General features: G+C 31.3%; 1 protein-coding gene across 1 annotated transcript; it reads right to left on the bottom strand.

Annotated features, from left to right (window-relative positions):
- Nucleotides 1-2394: 2394 nt before the first annotated feature.
- LOC143053965 (uncharacterized) lies at nt 2395-17642 on the bottom strand. The gene is made up of 8 exons (XM_076226793.1): nt 17535-17642; nt 14088-14276; nt 13134-13262; nt 10940-11197; nt 7584-7808; nt 4978-5214; nt 3933-4011; nt 2395-3247 (listed from the first exon to the last, which is right to left on the bottom strand). Exons 2-8 carry the CDS (start codon nt 14242-14244, stop codon nt 2800-2802), a joined length of 1533 nt encoding a protein of 510 aa, XP_076082908.1. The 5' UTR covers nt 14245-14276; nt 17535-17642; the 3' UTR covers nt 2395-2799.
- Between the last annotated feature and the right edge of the window lie 525 nt (nt 17643-18167).

Here is an 18167-nt window from a genome sequence, read left to right as displayed (position 1 = left end):
GATAAATTTGACACAAAAAAGCATCAAAATATGATCAAACTTTCGTATATCAACCATTCAATTTATTCAGATCGATCCAGTTCAACTTTATTGAAAGTATGAAAAACAGTTTAATTGTAGAACTGTGTTTTTTTTTATACGAACAAATGTTATGGCAATCAACATCTACCTACTTCTTTTTTCACCAAACTGTTTAGATGACTCTTTCATGTGTTATTTCCCTTAAAGAACATCTTTTGGCTAACTTATATTGTTTGCCTATTAACTGATCACCTTTATATTATGTTAAATAGGTGAAACATGTCAGGGCACACACTATCAGTTATTCTAGATTAACGAGGATATCAGATAATCGAAACAATGTGTGATCCTTTGAGGAATGATTGCCGTTTAATTACGATTTGTTCCTACTAATTACAGTTATTTTACCTTTTATCTCAAGTATCTAGCATAAAATAAGTATTTGTATATTCGGTAAGCCACGAAAAAAGAACATCAGGCTATTATGCATTGTTTCTATCATGAGCTTCATAAGTATTGAAGCTATTGGATAACGCCCAATTATTTATTTTTTTTGCAAATTATCTTGAATTGGTAGGTAAAATGTAAAATCTAATCACAATATGGCATCAACCAGTTTTGCAATTGCTGTATTGTGTTGCAGTATATCATCTTTGAATTTCTTTTGTTGTTCTGAACATACATCAGAAAACGTTGGTTTCTCACTTGAATTGTCAATTTGGTTTTTCATTTTAAAGTTTGCTTTATTTTTGCGTTATGCTTATTAGTGAAGGGGTCCGTAAATCTATAGTTGCTATCATATTCGTAACTTTTGTCTCTGGTAGATATTTGTCCCATTGTCAGTCATGCCTAATCTCAAAATAAAATGCTGAAAAAACAATCAGCATCACCAGATCTACGAAAATAACATTACTAATTTCATGTAAAGAATATCGAGGGTCTCATCTTAACGAAATTGATTTTCTCACTTGAACCGGTACGGAGAAAAATAGAAAAGCATTCGAGTTGAGATGACCGATAATAATCTGTTTATCGCTATTTTGCCTATGCCAACGTTGATGTTTTCATTGTCATGTGCGCCCTAAGTATCTAGCGATACTATTTTTTAATACTCTATTTTGGGGAGAAAGAAATTATCAGTAGCTAAGATCTAAGAAAAATGTCACAAAATAGCGATATTAAAAAGTATCATTAAGATCTGTAAAAAATAGGTGAAATGATAACCTTTACGATCGACTTTTTTTATATTCAGTGTGCCTAGTTTGAAGTATTATAAAATTCTCAAAAAGAGATAATTTTAATTTCTTCATACCATATCGTATAAAAGACAAAACACAACTGTGAAGTCAAACGTCTCATTTGACAGTAACCCAACAACAGAAAATTAAAAAAAGACATTTAGAATTCAAAATACCGTTTTTTGACAACATATACAAACATTTACAAAATATAAAGCGATATATATCTCTGAACATAAATCTGCAGAAGCAATGAATTTCGAGACAACTGAAGTCTTACAATACCATCTTATTCCACTCGAACACAAACTATAAAGATACAACTAAAGACAATAAACGTCAAGGACTCTGACATGGAACAAACAGTAAAAAACTATCAAAAAACTGAGCAACACGAACCCAACCAAAAACCTTGTGTTAACTCAGGTGCTCTAGAAGGATAATCATGTCCTGTTCCAAATTGGGTATCCTTCATGTTGCTAGAGTAAGGACATACATATGATAAGTCGATGTCATAAATATGACCACCGAAAGAATGGGATTATGTTTCCAACAAGTGGGTCATACCCGTAGTCATATGTTACGCAGATATTCTATATAACGGTCAGTTTGCGTATAAAATGTTATTTACCTTATCGTTGTTTTACCAAACCATAAATCAAATTCATTTGTTTAACAGTTTAACAGATTAAATTGTGCATAAACCCATCAGTCATTTATAAAATATATCGTAATTTTTGCATCGCTTTTAATGTGTTGCCCTTATTCATCTACAATTCTTGTATTTTCAAATATACCTTTTTAGGAAAATGTTTGATGAGTGCTGATAATTTTATGAAATCTATATCTATCTATATTATGTATATGCTAAAGATCGATCTTCTGACAACACATGCGATTATTGATATGTAAAGAAACGAATGTACAAATTTGTTCATTTATTTGTCTCTACATGCACTCATAATGATAAAACGAGAATCTGTTCACAAAATAATATGACTGAAATTTAAAAACAAAATATAGATATAATATGTAAACTCATCATGAATCCCAGGTTTAAGATTGTGTACGCCAGACGAAACGTCTTGAAAGACTCAACAATGACGCTCGATACGAAAACATTAATAAGGTCATGTTCGTTGCTAGTTTTTATGAATAACTAATCATAGTTTTTTTTTGTAAGCATTTAACATTTATACACGCTTTATAAAATACATTTGTATGTCGTAATAAATTAATAATGATTGATAACATTTTTTATACAAACTGCATAGCAAACAAATACCCATAATGAATGATTATTATTTCCCATTAACTTATGATTATTTTGATTTTTTCAAATGTTCAATTTACATTGACATAAATTACAAAAATGCATTGCTAAACATATAAATAAAAAGATGTGGTATGATTGTAAATGACACAACTCTCTACAAAATAACAAAATCCCTTAAATAAGCCAACATCGAAAGTTTTGGAATAACTTTACAAATGATCATAGTCTGATTCATTATTCTCTTCTTTTGCTTAAATGTGTGTTTTAGGATGGATCGGAGTCATCACAATGTCCTGTGGAAGTATCGGATATATTGCCAGATTCATTATCACTTATGGATCTTGGTTGGTGCGTGCTGTCGTAAGTACTGTCGGGAATATCTAAAGATGTCTGTTCGTCCTGGTTCTGATTCTTCTCTGGTATCTTTACCACAATAGCGTATGGGTCATCTGCGTTATTAGATTTGGTCTCCTTACCGTTTGATGTGGTATCAGATTTGTTAGAAACTGCTTTCTTCACCACAACAGCGTATGGATTGTTAGGTTTGTTTGTATTACTATTTGAGGTAGTATCTGTCGGTCGAAATGATTTATCATCGTCGTTGGCAGAAACCACAGGATATGTTGAATCATTTTCAATAACTTTTGTTTCTTTCTTAGTATTTATTGGAGACGAGAAGTCCAACGAACTTTCTTTCCATGCACGTTGATTTCTAAAAGAAAGCATGTCAAGCAATTATCATTTATTTACAAATTCTAACACTTTTTAATATTAAGATATATTTTTTTTGTTTACTTCCAGATTATACACTTTATTAAAACTAGAATTAGTTTACATAATGCATTGTGTAATACCTCGATCGATAATTAACTTTAAACGCTTTCTGGTATTCAGTATCGTAAAAGTCTCTTTTTCAAACATGCATATACATGTATGTAAATTTTTGCAATGTTTATCATACAGTTACTGGTTCATGTTTGGTGTTTGTCCTATGTATAAGTGTCGTTATCTTTCTGGCATTTACACAAATAATTGAATATCTCGGAACAATATTTTAAGAGATAATTCATTTCAACCGTATTTTGTTAATTTATACGCTGCCTCCATTTATAATATTGAATTTTGTTAGTCGTCAGATACAATTATATTAGTCTTTTCACTGTCGATATATTTCATTTTTTAATACGAACGTAAGAACTAACACAGAAAACTTGTTGCATTTATTTTTGTAGGTAAACATGCATTGGTCGAATATCGCGTGTACATAAATTTAACGTAAAACCAGACTTTTATGGAAATTTTAAAGACACACCTTATTGTTTTAACATAATTTTTAGAAAACGGACGAATACATACAATGTACATGTATTGTATAATAGATAATATATTTAACTCACCTTAGTCGACGAATGCCGAATACACCAATAATCAGAACAAGTAGAGAAAGTATGGAAACTGATATACCAACAATTAATCCTGAGTAAGAAAAAATAGAAAAGCAAATAAGCAGAATTATCAAGTAAACAGAAAGTCATACGTCATTGTTCACATGCTAAATGTCCGGTCAGCCAGGGTCAAACAAACAGGAGCATCTCTCCAAAAACATCAAACCAAGCGAACTGATTTTCACACCTAATGAGCTCAATATCTGTAATTTTGTAAATAAGTCAATAGACCAAAGAATGTATACAATATCTTTTAAGGGGAACATCCAGAACAAAATGTATACTGTTTATGTACAGATATATAGCGATGTTTTAGAAAATTATCTGCAATTAAAACATTAAATAGTTGAAATCATCTTTTGTGTCGTAAAGATTTATTCACAACCGAACCGTATTATTATTTTGTAGGTATAATCTAAGATATGAGGCTAACTTGACTGTATCTATTGTATCCAAGGTTTTTTAAGTTTGGTGGAAAAGATGCGTTGAATAGTCTGATACATGTATAGTGAGAGAACATCACCTAATAAGGGGACCGTGAAGTTTAAAGAGAACTCATCATAGACATCAGGATTGAAATTATATATTTACGCCAGACGCGGGTTTCGTCTTCAAAAAGACTCATCAGTGACGCTGGAATCAACAACTGTTAAAAGGCTAAATAAAGTACGTTTTGCCAATAAAACCCCGCGCTGGCCTTTTTTTTTTTTTTATTCTTCCTTGGATATGTAACAGTGTATCCTAATAAGAATGAATTCCAGTTGGTTACAATAGGCATGTTGGTTCTTTGTTTAAAAAACACGTCCTCCAATCGTAACATGTGTTGTAAATCAAGAAATTGAGCATCTTGATAATGAATTATCAGCAGTCACTTCACTTGTCACAACAAAATCATATCAGTATGCGTTACACATGTTACATAACTTAAAAGTAGTAACTTTATTGCTCAAAAATGTAAAAGGTGAACATACCATTGACAGGTTCTTAGAAGATTTACCTGTATTTAATTGATCACTGCTTGAATCATTTTGAGGCCTGGTGACAGTACTGGATATCTTCTTACGTCCATTCAACTCTGTTCCACTTTTATTATTCAGATCTGAGGTATGTGCTGTGCTTGACATGTAAGTATTACTAAATATAGGTAATTTAGAACTGGTGTTCATAAACGCACTAACTCGATCTTTGTCAGAAGTTGTTTCTGATATAACACTGGTTGGCAGTATTGAATTCCCTATGTTTGAGATAACGAAATAGGCTAAGATTAATTAATCAAAGATGATATAAGCAAACTAACAGTACCCGAATACACCAGATAGTTTAACCTTTGTTTAATGGAATGAGCATAAAAGACATTATCATATACCTAGACTAAATAACATATGATTTTTACCGTATAATGATAGCATTAAATTTACGAAAATTCCATATTTTTTGAATTGGTGATTAACGGGCTGATATGAAAAGATTATCACATGCTTCGACTTTTATCACATGCCTCTCTGTAACGTTATCGCATGGTGATTCCTGTGATACTTGGCAAATTCCGGAAAATACACCTCAATGGTACGTTTTCAGTGAAAAACTTTACGAAGTAGGATAAAAAACAATTATTTAGATACTGGAAAATATATTGTGTAAAATAAAAAAAAACAATAACAACAAACAAATGATAAAACAAATGCATTTTTGAAAGTTTCAAACATAATTTAGAAAGTTAGTTTTAAAATGTTGACTTTTCCATTTGAATATTAGGTTTATTATTGAATTTGTTTTATCGTCCATATTAAAATACATCAAACTGCTGGTTTTCTTCTCTGCTGAGGCATATCATAATGATTGACAGGTTGCATATCTAATCTACTACATCTTGGGTTCGACGTACGTGAACTTTTCACTCTTTGAACATCTAACTGAGAACCACGTAAAAGGATCAATATATTAATCTTTTATTTTTCTCCATTGTTGAAGCATATGATAAAAAGATCATAACATGTCATTTTTAATATCGCATGTATTATCAGCCCTCGGTCCATATAAGCCCTCGAGCCATGCGACTCTTGGACTGATATGGAACCTAGGGTTGATAATACATGAGATATAAAAATGCCATTTAATAATCTGAAAATAATAGATAAGAAGCCATTACATATGGCTAGAACTAAATCGTTATATTTTACACTCAGTCATTAAAATTGGAGACAGGGCATGCTTCGTAAAGCATTTAACAAATATTGTGGAATTTCATCGTTTCGGTTTCGTTTGAAAATACACGTACACGAACGTTGGTTTATCATGGTTACTATGTGCAATACTATCGTTTGTACACGTTTATATACATTGTTCAATTTAGTGTTTTGCGAACGTTCATGCATTTTCTCTATTTTAAGAAGAATGTTTTGTTCTAATCTAATGATTACAACTGACGAATGAGTTTAATATATTTTTCTTTTTACACTTTTCAAACATACTTGATATTATTGTACAAAAATATGTATCCTAAATAAGGATTGTTACGTTGGTTGGACACATTTATATTCCTTATTGAAGTTTGCAAAAGTGATTGATTAAGAAATAATTAATGGTAGCCGTAGCTAACGCTCAGGGTAAACTAATCGAATATAAATGCCCAACCTATGGTTAAATGTAAACAAATGTACAGCTGCCATGAATTATTTTGACTCTTATAGTAAAAATTCGGTAATTTTGTTAACCGTGTAAGCCCTATACATGTGATACTGTTTTGACTGTTCCGTTATACCCAATTTTGATAATATTAGTATTATTATATAATTCAATGATTATTTCTTTATATCTGAATTTTGGTCTACGTAAATTAGGGGTTTTGATGTAGAAAATTAAAAATATCTGGCAGTATAAATAAGTTGGTCGTAATCCGGAACAGCCGTCTTTGTGTATTACTGCGTTTTAACTAAAGGTAGATATATAAGTCGTCATATTAGAATTGATCACAATTTACCAGAGATTTTCGTATCATATCCTTCACTATATTAAGCGGTCAGTTTGAATTGACGGTATGACCCATTGAAATTTCGTTATAATGATCAAACAAAATAAACTTAATAAATGAAAACAATCCAATTTGACGACATAAACATGATAGTACGTTTTTTGTATACTGACCAGGATAAAAAAAACGAACTAGTCATGTTTTGATTGATAACAGAGGTAACATCTATTTTTTATATCATTTTTTTAGCTATTTTTATACTTAATGAACGGTAATGTTTACCCTATAAAATGCTGTTTTAGTATTTAGTGAAACTAGCACAGACAAAAATTGACAATTAGGTATGGAAACTGCCGATGACGCAATCAGACTAGAAGTGACAGTCAATACAATAGTTGTACAGAAATCATCTCCAGACGACAGACTTTTATATGCTAAACATACATGTATTTCGCGTGCACGTAGGCAAGATTTGGGATTTGTTTTTTTTTAAGTTTTACCAAATTTCATTGCAAATCTGCAAAAAAAGCGAAACTAATACCAGTCTGAAATAAATTGGATCAATGTTAATATTTATATTGGGCATGACAGTAACATGCATGTACCTTCATTTTATATACATGTACACATACCTGTCTTTGAAGTATGACGTCTTGTATATGATTTCCAGGTTGTTTTACTGTAAATAATTTCACTTGCACTATGGTTCGTTTCTGGTTTGTTTGTTACTGTTGTATTATATGCTAATGTTGACTTATCAATATTGTTAGTTTTAATTGATGTGGTGTTTTGCGACGAACTCTCTGAGGTTTTGCTTGCATCTTCAGAGGAGTATTCTGATATTTCACTAGTTGATTCTATATGTAAAAAACAAACAAGAGTTGGTAAAAACGAAATTTTAAAACCCGGCTTTTCTAAAGGTTTCCTTAAAAAATATTTAAACATTAAAGAAAACAAATTATGTCTTAACATTTGTTCACTATACAAATCATGTAATTAAACTTAATCATGCAAAAAGCGCGAAGTAATATCTTTATCATTTTGACTCAGCAAAGACACCAACTCTGTCAGTGATTTTGTGTTTGAAAAGTCGTAAAGTTAACCATTGTAATGCAATCATATAACATACGACTATATAATATATAATTCAAAATTCGCATTTTTGACTTTGTCATGTTGCCGAAACATATGAACGATGCTATTAGATCTAACTTGAGAAGTGTAAGAGGGGTTATAGCACTGAAGTAGGATAGTTGGATTGATAGGTGTGGATAGGATCAATCTAACAATGTCATGGCATTTTCTGTCTTTCGTAGATATAAGCGACTTGTTGTTTGGACTATATACTTTATGGACTCATTGGCAACTTTACTGCATCTCATAATGACTAATATGTTTACAGAAACATATTACCAAAGATATCTGGTGTATAATTAGAAACATAAGATGCGCGGTTTTTTTTCTAAATACGACCAGCAAGTGTTGTAGAAACCATACAATAGAAATATAATTTTCTAAATAGAATAAAACTTAATTACAACTACAATTGAAAGAATCATATGGAAATATTATTGGATCGTATTTTACAAAAGATTGAAAATACCTATTCGGTTCGAATGCTTTTCATATCTTATAAACGACAAAAAATGCTGTTTCAGTTATGAATAATGCCAGTACAGATGTGTTAACTTCTAGGCTTGTGATACCTTCTATGATTGAATGTGATCAGAAGTGGCCTCGAGCCGGTTGTTGAACAAATAATCTTTATATACCGAGCTTTAAGGTTCATGTACAAAACATACGTTTGCTTTTACGAGACGCACATGTTATCACCGTAATTACCTGCCTCGTTAACAGTGTATCATTATTTCAAGAGGTATGATAAATCAGTAATTCTTTTATTTTTATTTTTACAAAAGTTGATTGCAAATCTGCTCTGACGTTGAAAACTGTCGAAAGACTGATTTAAATTAGACCAATGAGAATATTCTAGTTTAATATTAGATTTGCATGCGCCTTAATTTAGTATACAAGTACCTGTATTCAAAGTTGAACTTGTAGAATATGAATTCCATGTTGTTTTTCTGTTGATATTTTTATTTTCAGTAAATACTGTTGTATCTGCTGTGGTTGACGACTCAATAATGTCAGTTGAAGTTGAAGTTGTGCTTGCTTCGTCAGTAAATGATTCCAATTTTTCACTAGTTGATTCAAAATGTAATGGAATGGGCTCGGGTGAAGTAACGAGAGTTGGTAAAAACGAACTGTTTGGACTTGATTTTTCTGAAAGGTAAATCAGGTGTTGACAATATATGAAAATTCTTGTTTTGAATGATTTTCATATGTTACGAACGGTCAGATTTTAACCAAAATGACGTTTCAGTGATTTTTTTATTCCACTACGAAAGGGTTGCATCTACGTTTGTTCTACATTCTATGAAAAATTGGACCGTTATACGTCATGCCGGAATTTGTACAAATGATCTATTTATGCCAAGCTTATCATGTCATGAGAAAGACATACTCTCCATCTACAACAAACGATTATGGTATAATTTACAATACGCTGAAAAACTATCCCAAACATATCTGTTTTAAACCTATTGTAACTTTCACTGTTTAAAAAAAGTTTGCAGATATTGTTTGTTTTGCAGTTAAAATAATTTGATACAATATTCTCACATAGCGTGGACATCAATCAAACCCGTCTAATTTCTAAAAATAACAGTCTTCTAATATGATCGTTATCTGTGTGCTATGACATCACCCTTATACAAATATGTTGAGATTTAGATATATAGGAAAATATCTAATTCTTGACAATGACAATAACAGACTTTCACGGATTGCAGTATACTATAAAAGAACTTTAATTACAAAAACATTTTAAGGAATGACGGTTTCAATAAAACCAATTATCGGACTATGATTACGTTACATTAAAGTTTTAAGCATTACCTACATGGACGATTCCCCGTTGAAAATTAAATAGTTAAAATGCATAGGATGAGTATTTGTTTAATCAATCAACATTGTTTAGTTAAAAATGCCTTGATTTTTACCTTTAAAATTAAAAAAAAAAAAAAATCATGCCCCCTTTAATTTATATCAAAAGCCGAAATCTTCATTGTTTTTTTCAATTTCTAGATTAAGAAGATGCTACTGAAATTGGATTAAAATTTAAGACTCGTTTAGGGTTACTCGATCCTAAATTTTGTACCTACAGTTTGATGCAGACCAAGCATTACATGAAGTAAACGCAAGTAAACGCCACGTGCACATATTTCGTAAGTTATCTTCATTGTGTGCGTTTACTATAATTACGTTAACGCGGTTCAAATGGAAATTTCTAATGTCTACCCGAGAAAATGGGCGTTTACTCTAGATCTGTGTCTAATAAAAAAAATGTGATTTTATTCAAGCTTAACAACAAAAAAAAAAAACAAAAAATCCAGGATGGAAGTTTCGTTTAAAAAGAGAAAAGAAGACACTTATGATGTCGACAAGAATCAATGTACGTAAATTAATATTGAATAGTAGTAAGGACGCTTGTTGGAAGACGTCAAAAGAAGGAAATTGAATCTTGACAACGCAGAATTACAAGTCTAAAGCCAACATGATATTTTTAATAAGAATCCTATTGCAGTCACATCTAAACACTATAGTATAATTAGGGTCAAGGTCAGTTCTAGCCAAATCACTTGCTAAACAATTATCATGGCCTAACTCAAATAGACCATAGTTTGCTATGGAACAATTTTGAATATATTAACTTAAACTTATGTCTGCCTTCATAGGTTTGACAGGAACGGTATAGGCTATATTTCTAGGACAAAGCTAAAATCTGAAATTCATGTGTGAACTTTTACCAAAATTCATTAAAAATCTACTCGGACTGTGAAAAACAGTAGACAATCTAATATTTAAAGGACCAATATTGAAGTAGAGCATTTAATTGACAAGATACCTACAGTTAGCATACACATACCTGTGTTCATATTGTGACTTCTAGAATATGAATTCCAGGTTGTTGTACTGTATACACTTTTACTTTTACTATGGGCTGTTTCTGTTTTGTTTTTGTCTGCTGTGTTATTTGATGTGGTTGATATATTATTAGCTTCAGTTGATCTGGTGTTTAGTGATGACCCCACGAAGTTTTTGCTGGTTGATTCTACATGTAGCAAAATAGGCTCCGTTGAACTAATGAGAGTGGATTCTAACGAACTTTCTGGACTTGGTTGCTCTGAAAGGTTCAACTAATATTTAGAAAAACATTCTTACACAATCTTGTAAACAAGTTCAAAACGTATGTCAATATCTACTGTAAAGAAACTAAACGAAAGAAAAAAACCCACAGTCATTGTATTAAGAAAATATACTGTTAATACACATAATTACGTACTTTACGATGTCTTACTCATTTTTCGTTTTTGAACTTATGTTGAAATTCACACATGACCTTGCTCCTTAACCGATGGCGAAATGGGTCTCTAGGATTTTGGGATACTTTATCATTTTTTAAAGACTATCAACGAACCAGCAATAATTTTACCACCGTTTTAGTTTATAAAGTGCTAAAATTGATATAATAAATTATCTCGTTCCAAATCTGAATGAAAGCACTATCAACTTTTAAATTACAAATTCATGTAACAATTTGAAGTAGTAAGCTTTATTGAATATTAAAAACCTGTTGAATTTTGTAATAGTAAGCCTGATACCAGCATTTTGCTTTTAGCTCATTTTAATCATTTGCACAGGAATTTCTGTGTAATTGTGATTTTGATCTTTTTAGTTTGAAGTGCTTTTGAATATTCATGGAAAAGTGAATGTTAATTCCTGTTCTAAAAGTTTTTCATATTTTCATGCAGTTTTTTATAATCTAAACGAAATTTTGAAAAAAAAAAGATATTGACCTTTGATCTTGATTTGACGGAGATTATTAAACGGCCATAAAAGATGATATAAATAATATGCTTTCGAATAGTATCTGATTAAGCATATGATAGATGGGTGCGTAGAACATTTACTTGTATGGTTTATATCACCTGTCTTTAAGTTACTGTACAGTTTCATTTTATCACGATAAGTGATTTAAATATAACTTAAATTGAAAAGTAATATTTAATACTTCATAACTGAAGAATAAAAAGTTTCAAGACTATTTTGATAGAATATCAAAATTATCTAAATAGTTATCAAAGGTACCAGGATTATAATTGAATGCCCCAGACGCGCGTTTCGTCCACATAGACTCATCAGTAACGCTCAGATCAAAATGGTTACATAGCCAAACAAGTACAAATGAAGAGCATTGAGCCCCAAAAATTTCTAAAAGTTTTTTTTTAAATTTAAAAGTTTGTCAACAGGAAATTTATTAAAATGACCATATAATTGATATCCATGTCAATACCGAAGTACTACTGGGCTGGTGATACCCTCGGTGACAAAACGTCCACCAGCATTGGCATCCAGTGATGTAAATAGTTATCAAAGGTACCAGTATTGTAAGTTAATACGCCAGACGCGCGTTTGGTCTATATAGACTCATCAGTGACACTCAGATTATAATAGTTTCAAATTGAGGACCCAATATTCTAAAAAGTTGTGCCAAATACGACTGAGGTAAGTGTCAAGCAAAATTGTGTGGATATCTTCTATTTCATAGATGCCAATAATTATAATCAATCATGTTTTATTCGAAATGTTTCACTGCAGGGCATACATCTTCCCGTGTAGCATCTCCAAAATGGGTTACAGAGAAAACACATGTTCGTCTCATAAATTTCTTATTTACCTGTTAAGGATTTTTATGTAAATGTTTGTATTGCATTTACAATATATTCCCCGAGGATATCATCAGCCCAGTAGTCAGCACTTTTTGTGCTGAAATGAATTATCATTGATATGGTTATATTTATAAATTAACTGTTTACAAATTTTAAAATTTTTGAAAAACTAAGGCTTTTCTACCTTAGAAATAGATTATCTTAGCTGTATTTGGCATTACTTTTAGAAATTATGGTCTTTAATGCTCTTCAACTTCGTACTATATTTGGCCTTTTTATATATTAACTTTTTTGGATTCGAGCGTCACTGATGAGTCTTTTGTAGACGAAACGCGCGTCTGGCGTATATACAAAATTCAGTCCTGGTATCTATGATGAGTTTTTTTTTACCTGTATTGACAGTAGTAGATGTTCCATTAAAAAAACAGGCAAACCCCTCAATCTGTTGTCCGCAGTCTCCAGTATTTTCAACAGGTACATTACCATTTTCACATCTTACGTATACGCAGTTTTTTATATCTGTTAATAGACATATATGCATAATTTTTTACATAAATGTATGACGGTACTGATTTACCAATTTTGTATATTGTAGATTACTAAATTTAAACAAACTGCCGGCAAAACGATTTTATGATAATATTAATGAATTGAAAAGATATGAAATATGAATTTCATCCTTTTAAAAATGGACTGGTATTTCTCTAATTTTTACTAATGATACATGTTAAACACAATCCGTTTGGGCCTTGAAAAGACAAAATCTTACATTCGATGCATACTCTATATATATCTTTAAAATCGATTTTTGAACAAATCTACACATGAGACTAAAATACAACAGAAATTTTGATTTGATACACACTACACTGAGATATAAAAGCTCAAGACCGTTTTAAATTTCTTTTACTAAAATATGAGTAGAACATAATGAAAATGATTGATTTTATAAAAATAAAACTTGACAAAAACAATCCTTTGTAGTTGAGTATGTTAACGAGTGGACAAAATTAAATTCATTTCGCATGATTATTCACACCACTCGTTTAGAAAACCTTTACATAAAGTTTTGAAATTAAACTTGCATTTCGATAAACTGCAATCATGTTGAACTATACAAGAACGTGAACATTAAGTACAAACTGCTGTTCATAATAATACATAGTAATTATTATGGTTGATGAGTATCAATATCAGGTACGGTCTTTCAAACCATTTTTGAGTTGACAAAAGAATCAGTAAAGAGAGTGAAAGATACAAGAGAAATTTTCAAAAAATCTACAATAAACTGACATCAAAAGCAATATCTGTAAAAATTTTAGTAGTTCTTGTACAACAAAGTACCTGTTAAACTTTCAGTGTATTTGTATCGTTGTATTCCCGTCCAAAATTCTTGACTACTATTGCCGGTAGAAAATGATGAACATATTTGATTTGAAATCAAATGATCTTTTTTTCCTTCGGCATTACACTTTTTTTCACTGTTGGCTTGTGTATCCATCTCGGCATCGGTGAACGTAGAACCTCCTTTCTCTACAAAATATTAAAATTTTATAATAGCTGTTCAACTAAGACACGAATATGTCATTTATCTTATATGTGGTAATGTTTACTCTAGTCCTTATTTTGAGTTCGGTAGAGATAAATATTGACTAGTTTTAGCTTAGTTCTTCTGAGTTCTCCTCCATTCCAATATAAAAAAAAAGATGTGCGGTATCTATCCATGACACAAAAACAATACACGCAAAGCAAACATAACATTTATGTAGCACCTACAAGTCATAAGATTGCCTGGTTAGATGAATTTTTGCCCCTTAAAATAACCTTTTCTCCCAGATTCATCTTCTGTGAGTGCGTGTCCCAAGTTAGAAGTCTAGAAATCTGTGATTTTCTTTTATTGTGGTTATTAAATTTGTGGTTCATTTATTGTTTTATTCTTATATCAGGACATTAGTTTTCTCGTTTCAAATGGTCTGATTTAGTCATTTTGGCTTTATCGTTAACTTGCGGTATTGTTTTTTTTTTTTCATTTTTGGGACTGTAATGTGACTTTTTTAAGAACTGTTGGTCTCTAGTTGATAGTTGTTGTTTTTGGGAGTCATAACACGTCGTCTTATTTATATGTGTATGCAGAAGATTGAAGATAGTACACATTCAATGAGTTTACGGTCACAATCACCTATTAATTTACAGATACTCTTTGTTAGGGTCTCAACTCCACTGTTATATGTATTCACGAAATCACATTTTAATTTCAATATCATCTTTTGTAACGTAATCGATGGTGTCAATTTCCCCAGTTTAAGGTGATAAGATAAGAATTCGAATGACGGGTGACGTACGCATTGTAGACGACGCTTACATTGACGACGTAAACGGTTTCAATATGAAGTTTATAACATCGCCTCAGTTTTTGTTTGTTGATATGATTTTTTTTAATACATTCACGAGATTTTGACTATCGCTAACATTTGATATTATAATTAGAATAAGGAAATGGCAAACGACAAAAGCGACACTGATAGCACGACGGAAAATAGCACTAGATCTTTCAGAATTGACATCAAAATCGAAAAAAAAATTTAAAGCATACTTTGCCAGCCGTAGACGCCACATTATTTACTATAGATCCAGTCAAAAAATATCCACTACTTAAAACAGCTGTGCCTTTCTAAATTGCGGGAATCGGATGTTACATCGCATAATTAGTGTCCCTCCTATGGATCACATCTTCCTTGAACCCATCGGCAAATTGTTCTAGAGGGATCATGGATAGTGTTTTCCTGAGTATTTTCGAAAAGTTTCGACAGCGAACAACTTTGCCGAAGTGGGCGACTTCTTATATTGCGTTATTTAATTTATTCACATTAACAATGCAATGATACAGTGGAGTGCATGCATTATTCCTATGCTAACTAGAGGCTCTAAAGAGCCTGTGTCGCTCACCTTGGTCATTGTGCATATTAAACAAAGGACACAGATGGATTAATGACTAAATTGTGTTTTGGTGATGCTGATGTGTTTGTAGATCTTATTATACTGAATATTCTCGCTGCTTATAATTATCTCTATCTATAATGAACTCGGCCCAGTAGTTACAGTGGAAAATATTTTGTAAAAATTTACAAAAATTTACAAAATTTAAGAAAATTTTTATATATTGACTATAAAGGATAATAACTCCTTAAGGGGTCAATTGAGCATTTTGATCATGTTGACCTATTTGTAGGTCTTACTTTGCTGTACATTATTGCTATTTACAGTTTATCTGTATTTATAATAATATTCAAGATAATAACCAAAAGCTGCCAAATTTTCTTAAAAATTACCAATTCAAGAGCAGCAACCCAACAACGGGCTGCCTGATTGGTCTGAAAATTTCAGGGCAGATAGATCTTGACCGGATAAACAATTTTACCCAGTCAGATTTGCTCTAAATGCTTTAGTTTTAGAGATATAATCCAACATCTACATTTTACCCCTATGCTCTATTTTTAGCGATCGCGGCTATCTTGGTTTGTTGGCCGGGTCATCGGACACATTTTTTAAACAAGATACCCTAATGATGATTGTGGCCAAGTTTGGTAAAATTTGGCCCAGTAGTTTCAGAGAAGAATATTTTTGTAGAAGTTAACAGACGACGACGACGACGACGGAGAACAGACGCATAGTGATGAGAAAAGCTCGCTTGGCCCTTCGGGCCAGGTGAGCTCAAAAGGGAAGTATATCAAGGTAACATTCAAATTTATATTTTGGATTAAAAACAAAATACGATGAAAAATTCAACACCACGAAGGTACAAACATGTTAATCAACACTAAACAAAACTGAGCATTACGAACCCAATCCTTGTTAATTTACAATGTAAAGATAAAAGGCAGATTTAACGTATTCGGTCGTATCCTTTTTATCAAATTCGATGGGATAGTTGCTATTAACATATTCACCAATATGTACATTGTTTGGTGAGAGGACAGTATCTTTATAGCATATCGTAAATTTAACTGATAAGAAAAAGATCTGACTTCTGATGCTATCTACAGTTATATTTGTGTCTTAGTTTTGAAGAATCATTAATGATAAACAATACAGGTCATTTTTGATAGAATATTTAGGCAATCACGAAGACTAAAACTAATCACCGCAGCAATTGAGATTAAATTTACTATTTAAGTTAAGAATTACTTATTTTCACTACAATAAAGTTTTTTTATAAATAGAATCAAGATACTAGACTTTAAAATGTTCACGCCAGACGTGTTTTTTGTCTGCGAAATACTCATCAGCGAGATCTAAAAAAACACAGAAATATCAAACCAAACTCGTGAAGGTCAAATAAAGTACGCAGCTATACAGCTTTAAAGACCAAACAGTCATAAGAGTATTAGAATTACAAGCAAGATGAAATTGTCTTGGCTCAGAAAATCCTCAGTATTTCGAAACATATACAGTTTTCATAAGTATTCCCTGTAAAAGTAATATTTCATCTTGCACAACTATCTTATTTCGAATTTACTTTAAACGGGTATTATTTCTGTAAAAGATTCTGACTGTCATGGACCTATAAATTGTTGTGCACTTACTCAAATGTTTCATGTTTCATCTGTAACATTTGAGATAACATGACTCACTTATCCCATGTACCTGTTGTACATTTATTTCAACATGTCTCAATACAATTTCCATAATTAAGTGACACTTGTAAAATAATGAAATGTATTTATATTTTATCAGACCAAATTTAAAAAGAATCTAAAAGCACTTTAAAACTAAATTAAACACGTTACTCACGACAATATGCGATTTTTTTTAAGCTGCAATTATCCGCTTTTAAGATGGTACCATTCACTGTACATTGTGCAGAAATACAATTCTTCGTTATATCGTCATCAATTATGTCAACATCTGCATCATAGGAAAAAGACACAAAATAGATATCTATATTAGAATAAACACAAAAACAAAGTTTTCAATGGTTTACCAAATAATTGATGCTGATTTTAATCATTATTGACTAGTATTGTTACTTTTAGTTATATTATATCCACGCTAGTTTTATTCGGGGTTTGTTTTTTTGCAACATGTTGGTAAAGTGGGTAATAACACAACCGCTTAACGAAATCATCCACAATTCTTTTCAATATCAATGACAAATATTTGTTAAATTTGCACTTTTTCAAAACATTGTCGGCATTCCTATGTAAACAAACTATGTGCCTTTCCTTGCTGACCTCCTCTTATCTCATATGAATCAAATTTCTCTAGATACTGTACTTGTAAAACTGTCAGACAATTTATTTGCTACAATTAAAACAAGAAGATCTTAATAGCCATATAATATAATTCGACATTCATATATATTGAAGATGTTCTCACCATTAACATTCCCAACTTATTTAATTAGGTTCCATTATATATCCCCAA

This window comes from Mytilus galloprovincialis, chromosome 12 (genome assembly GCF_965363235.1).
Source record: "Mytilus galloprovincialis chromosome 12, xbMytGall1.hap1.1, whole genome shotgun sequence".
Taxonomy (NCBI): Eukaryota; Metazoa; Mollusca; class Bivalvia; order Mytilida; family Mytilidae; genus Mytilus; species Mytilus galloprovincialis.
The sequence above is the reverse complement of the archived record's forward strand: the minus strand, read 5'-3'. Positions and strand labels throughout refer to the sequence as shown.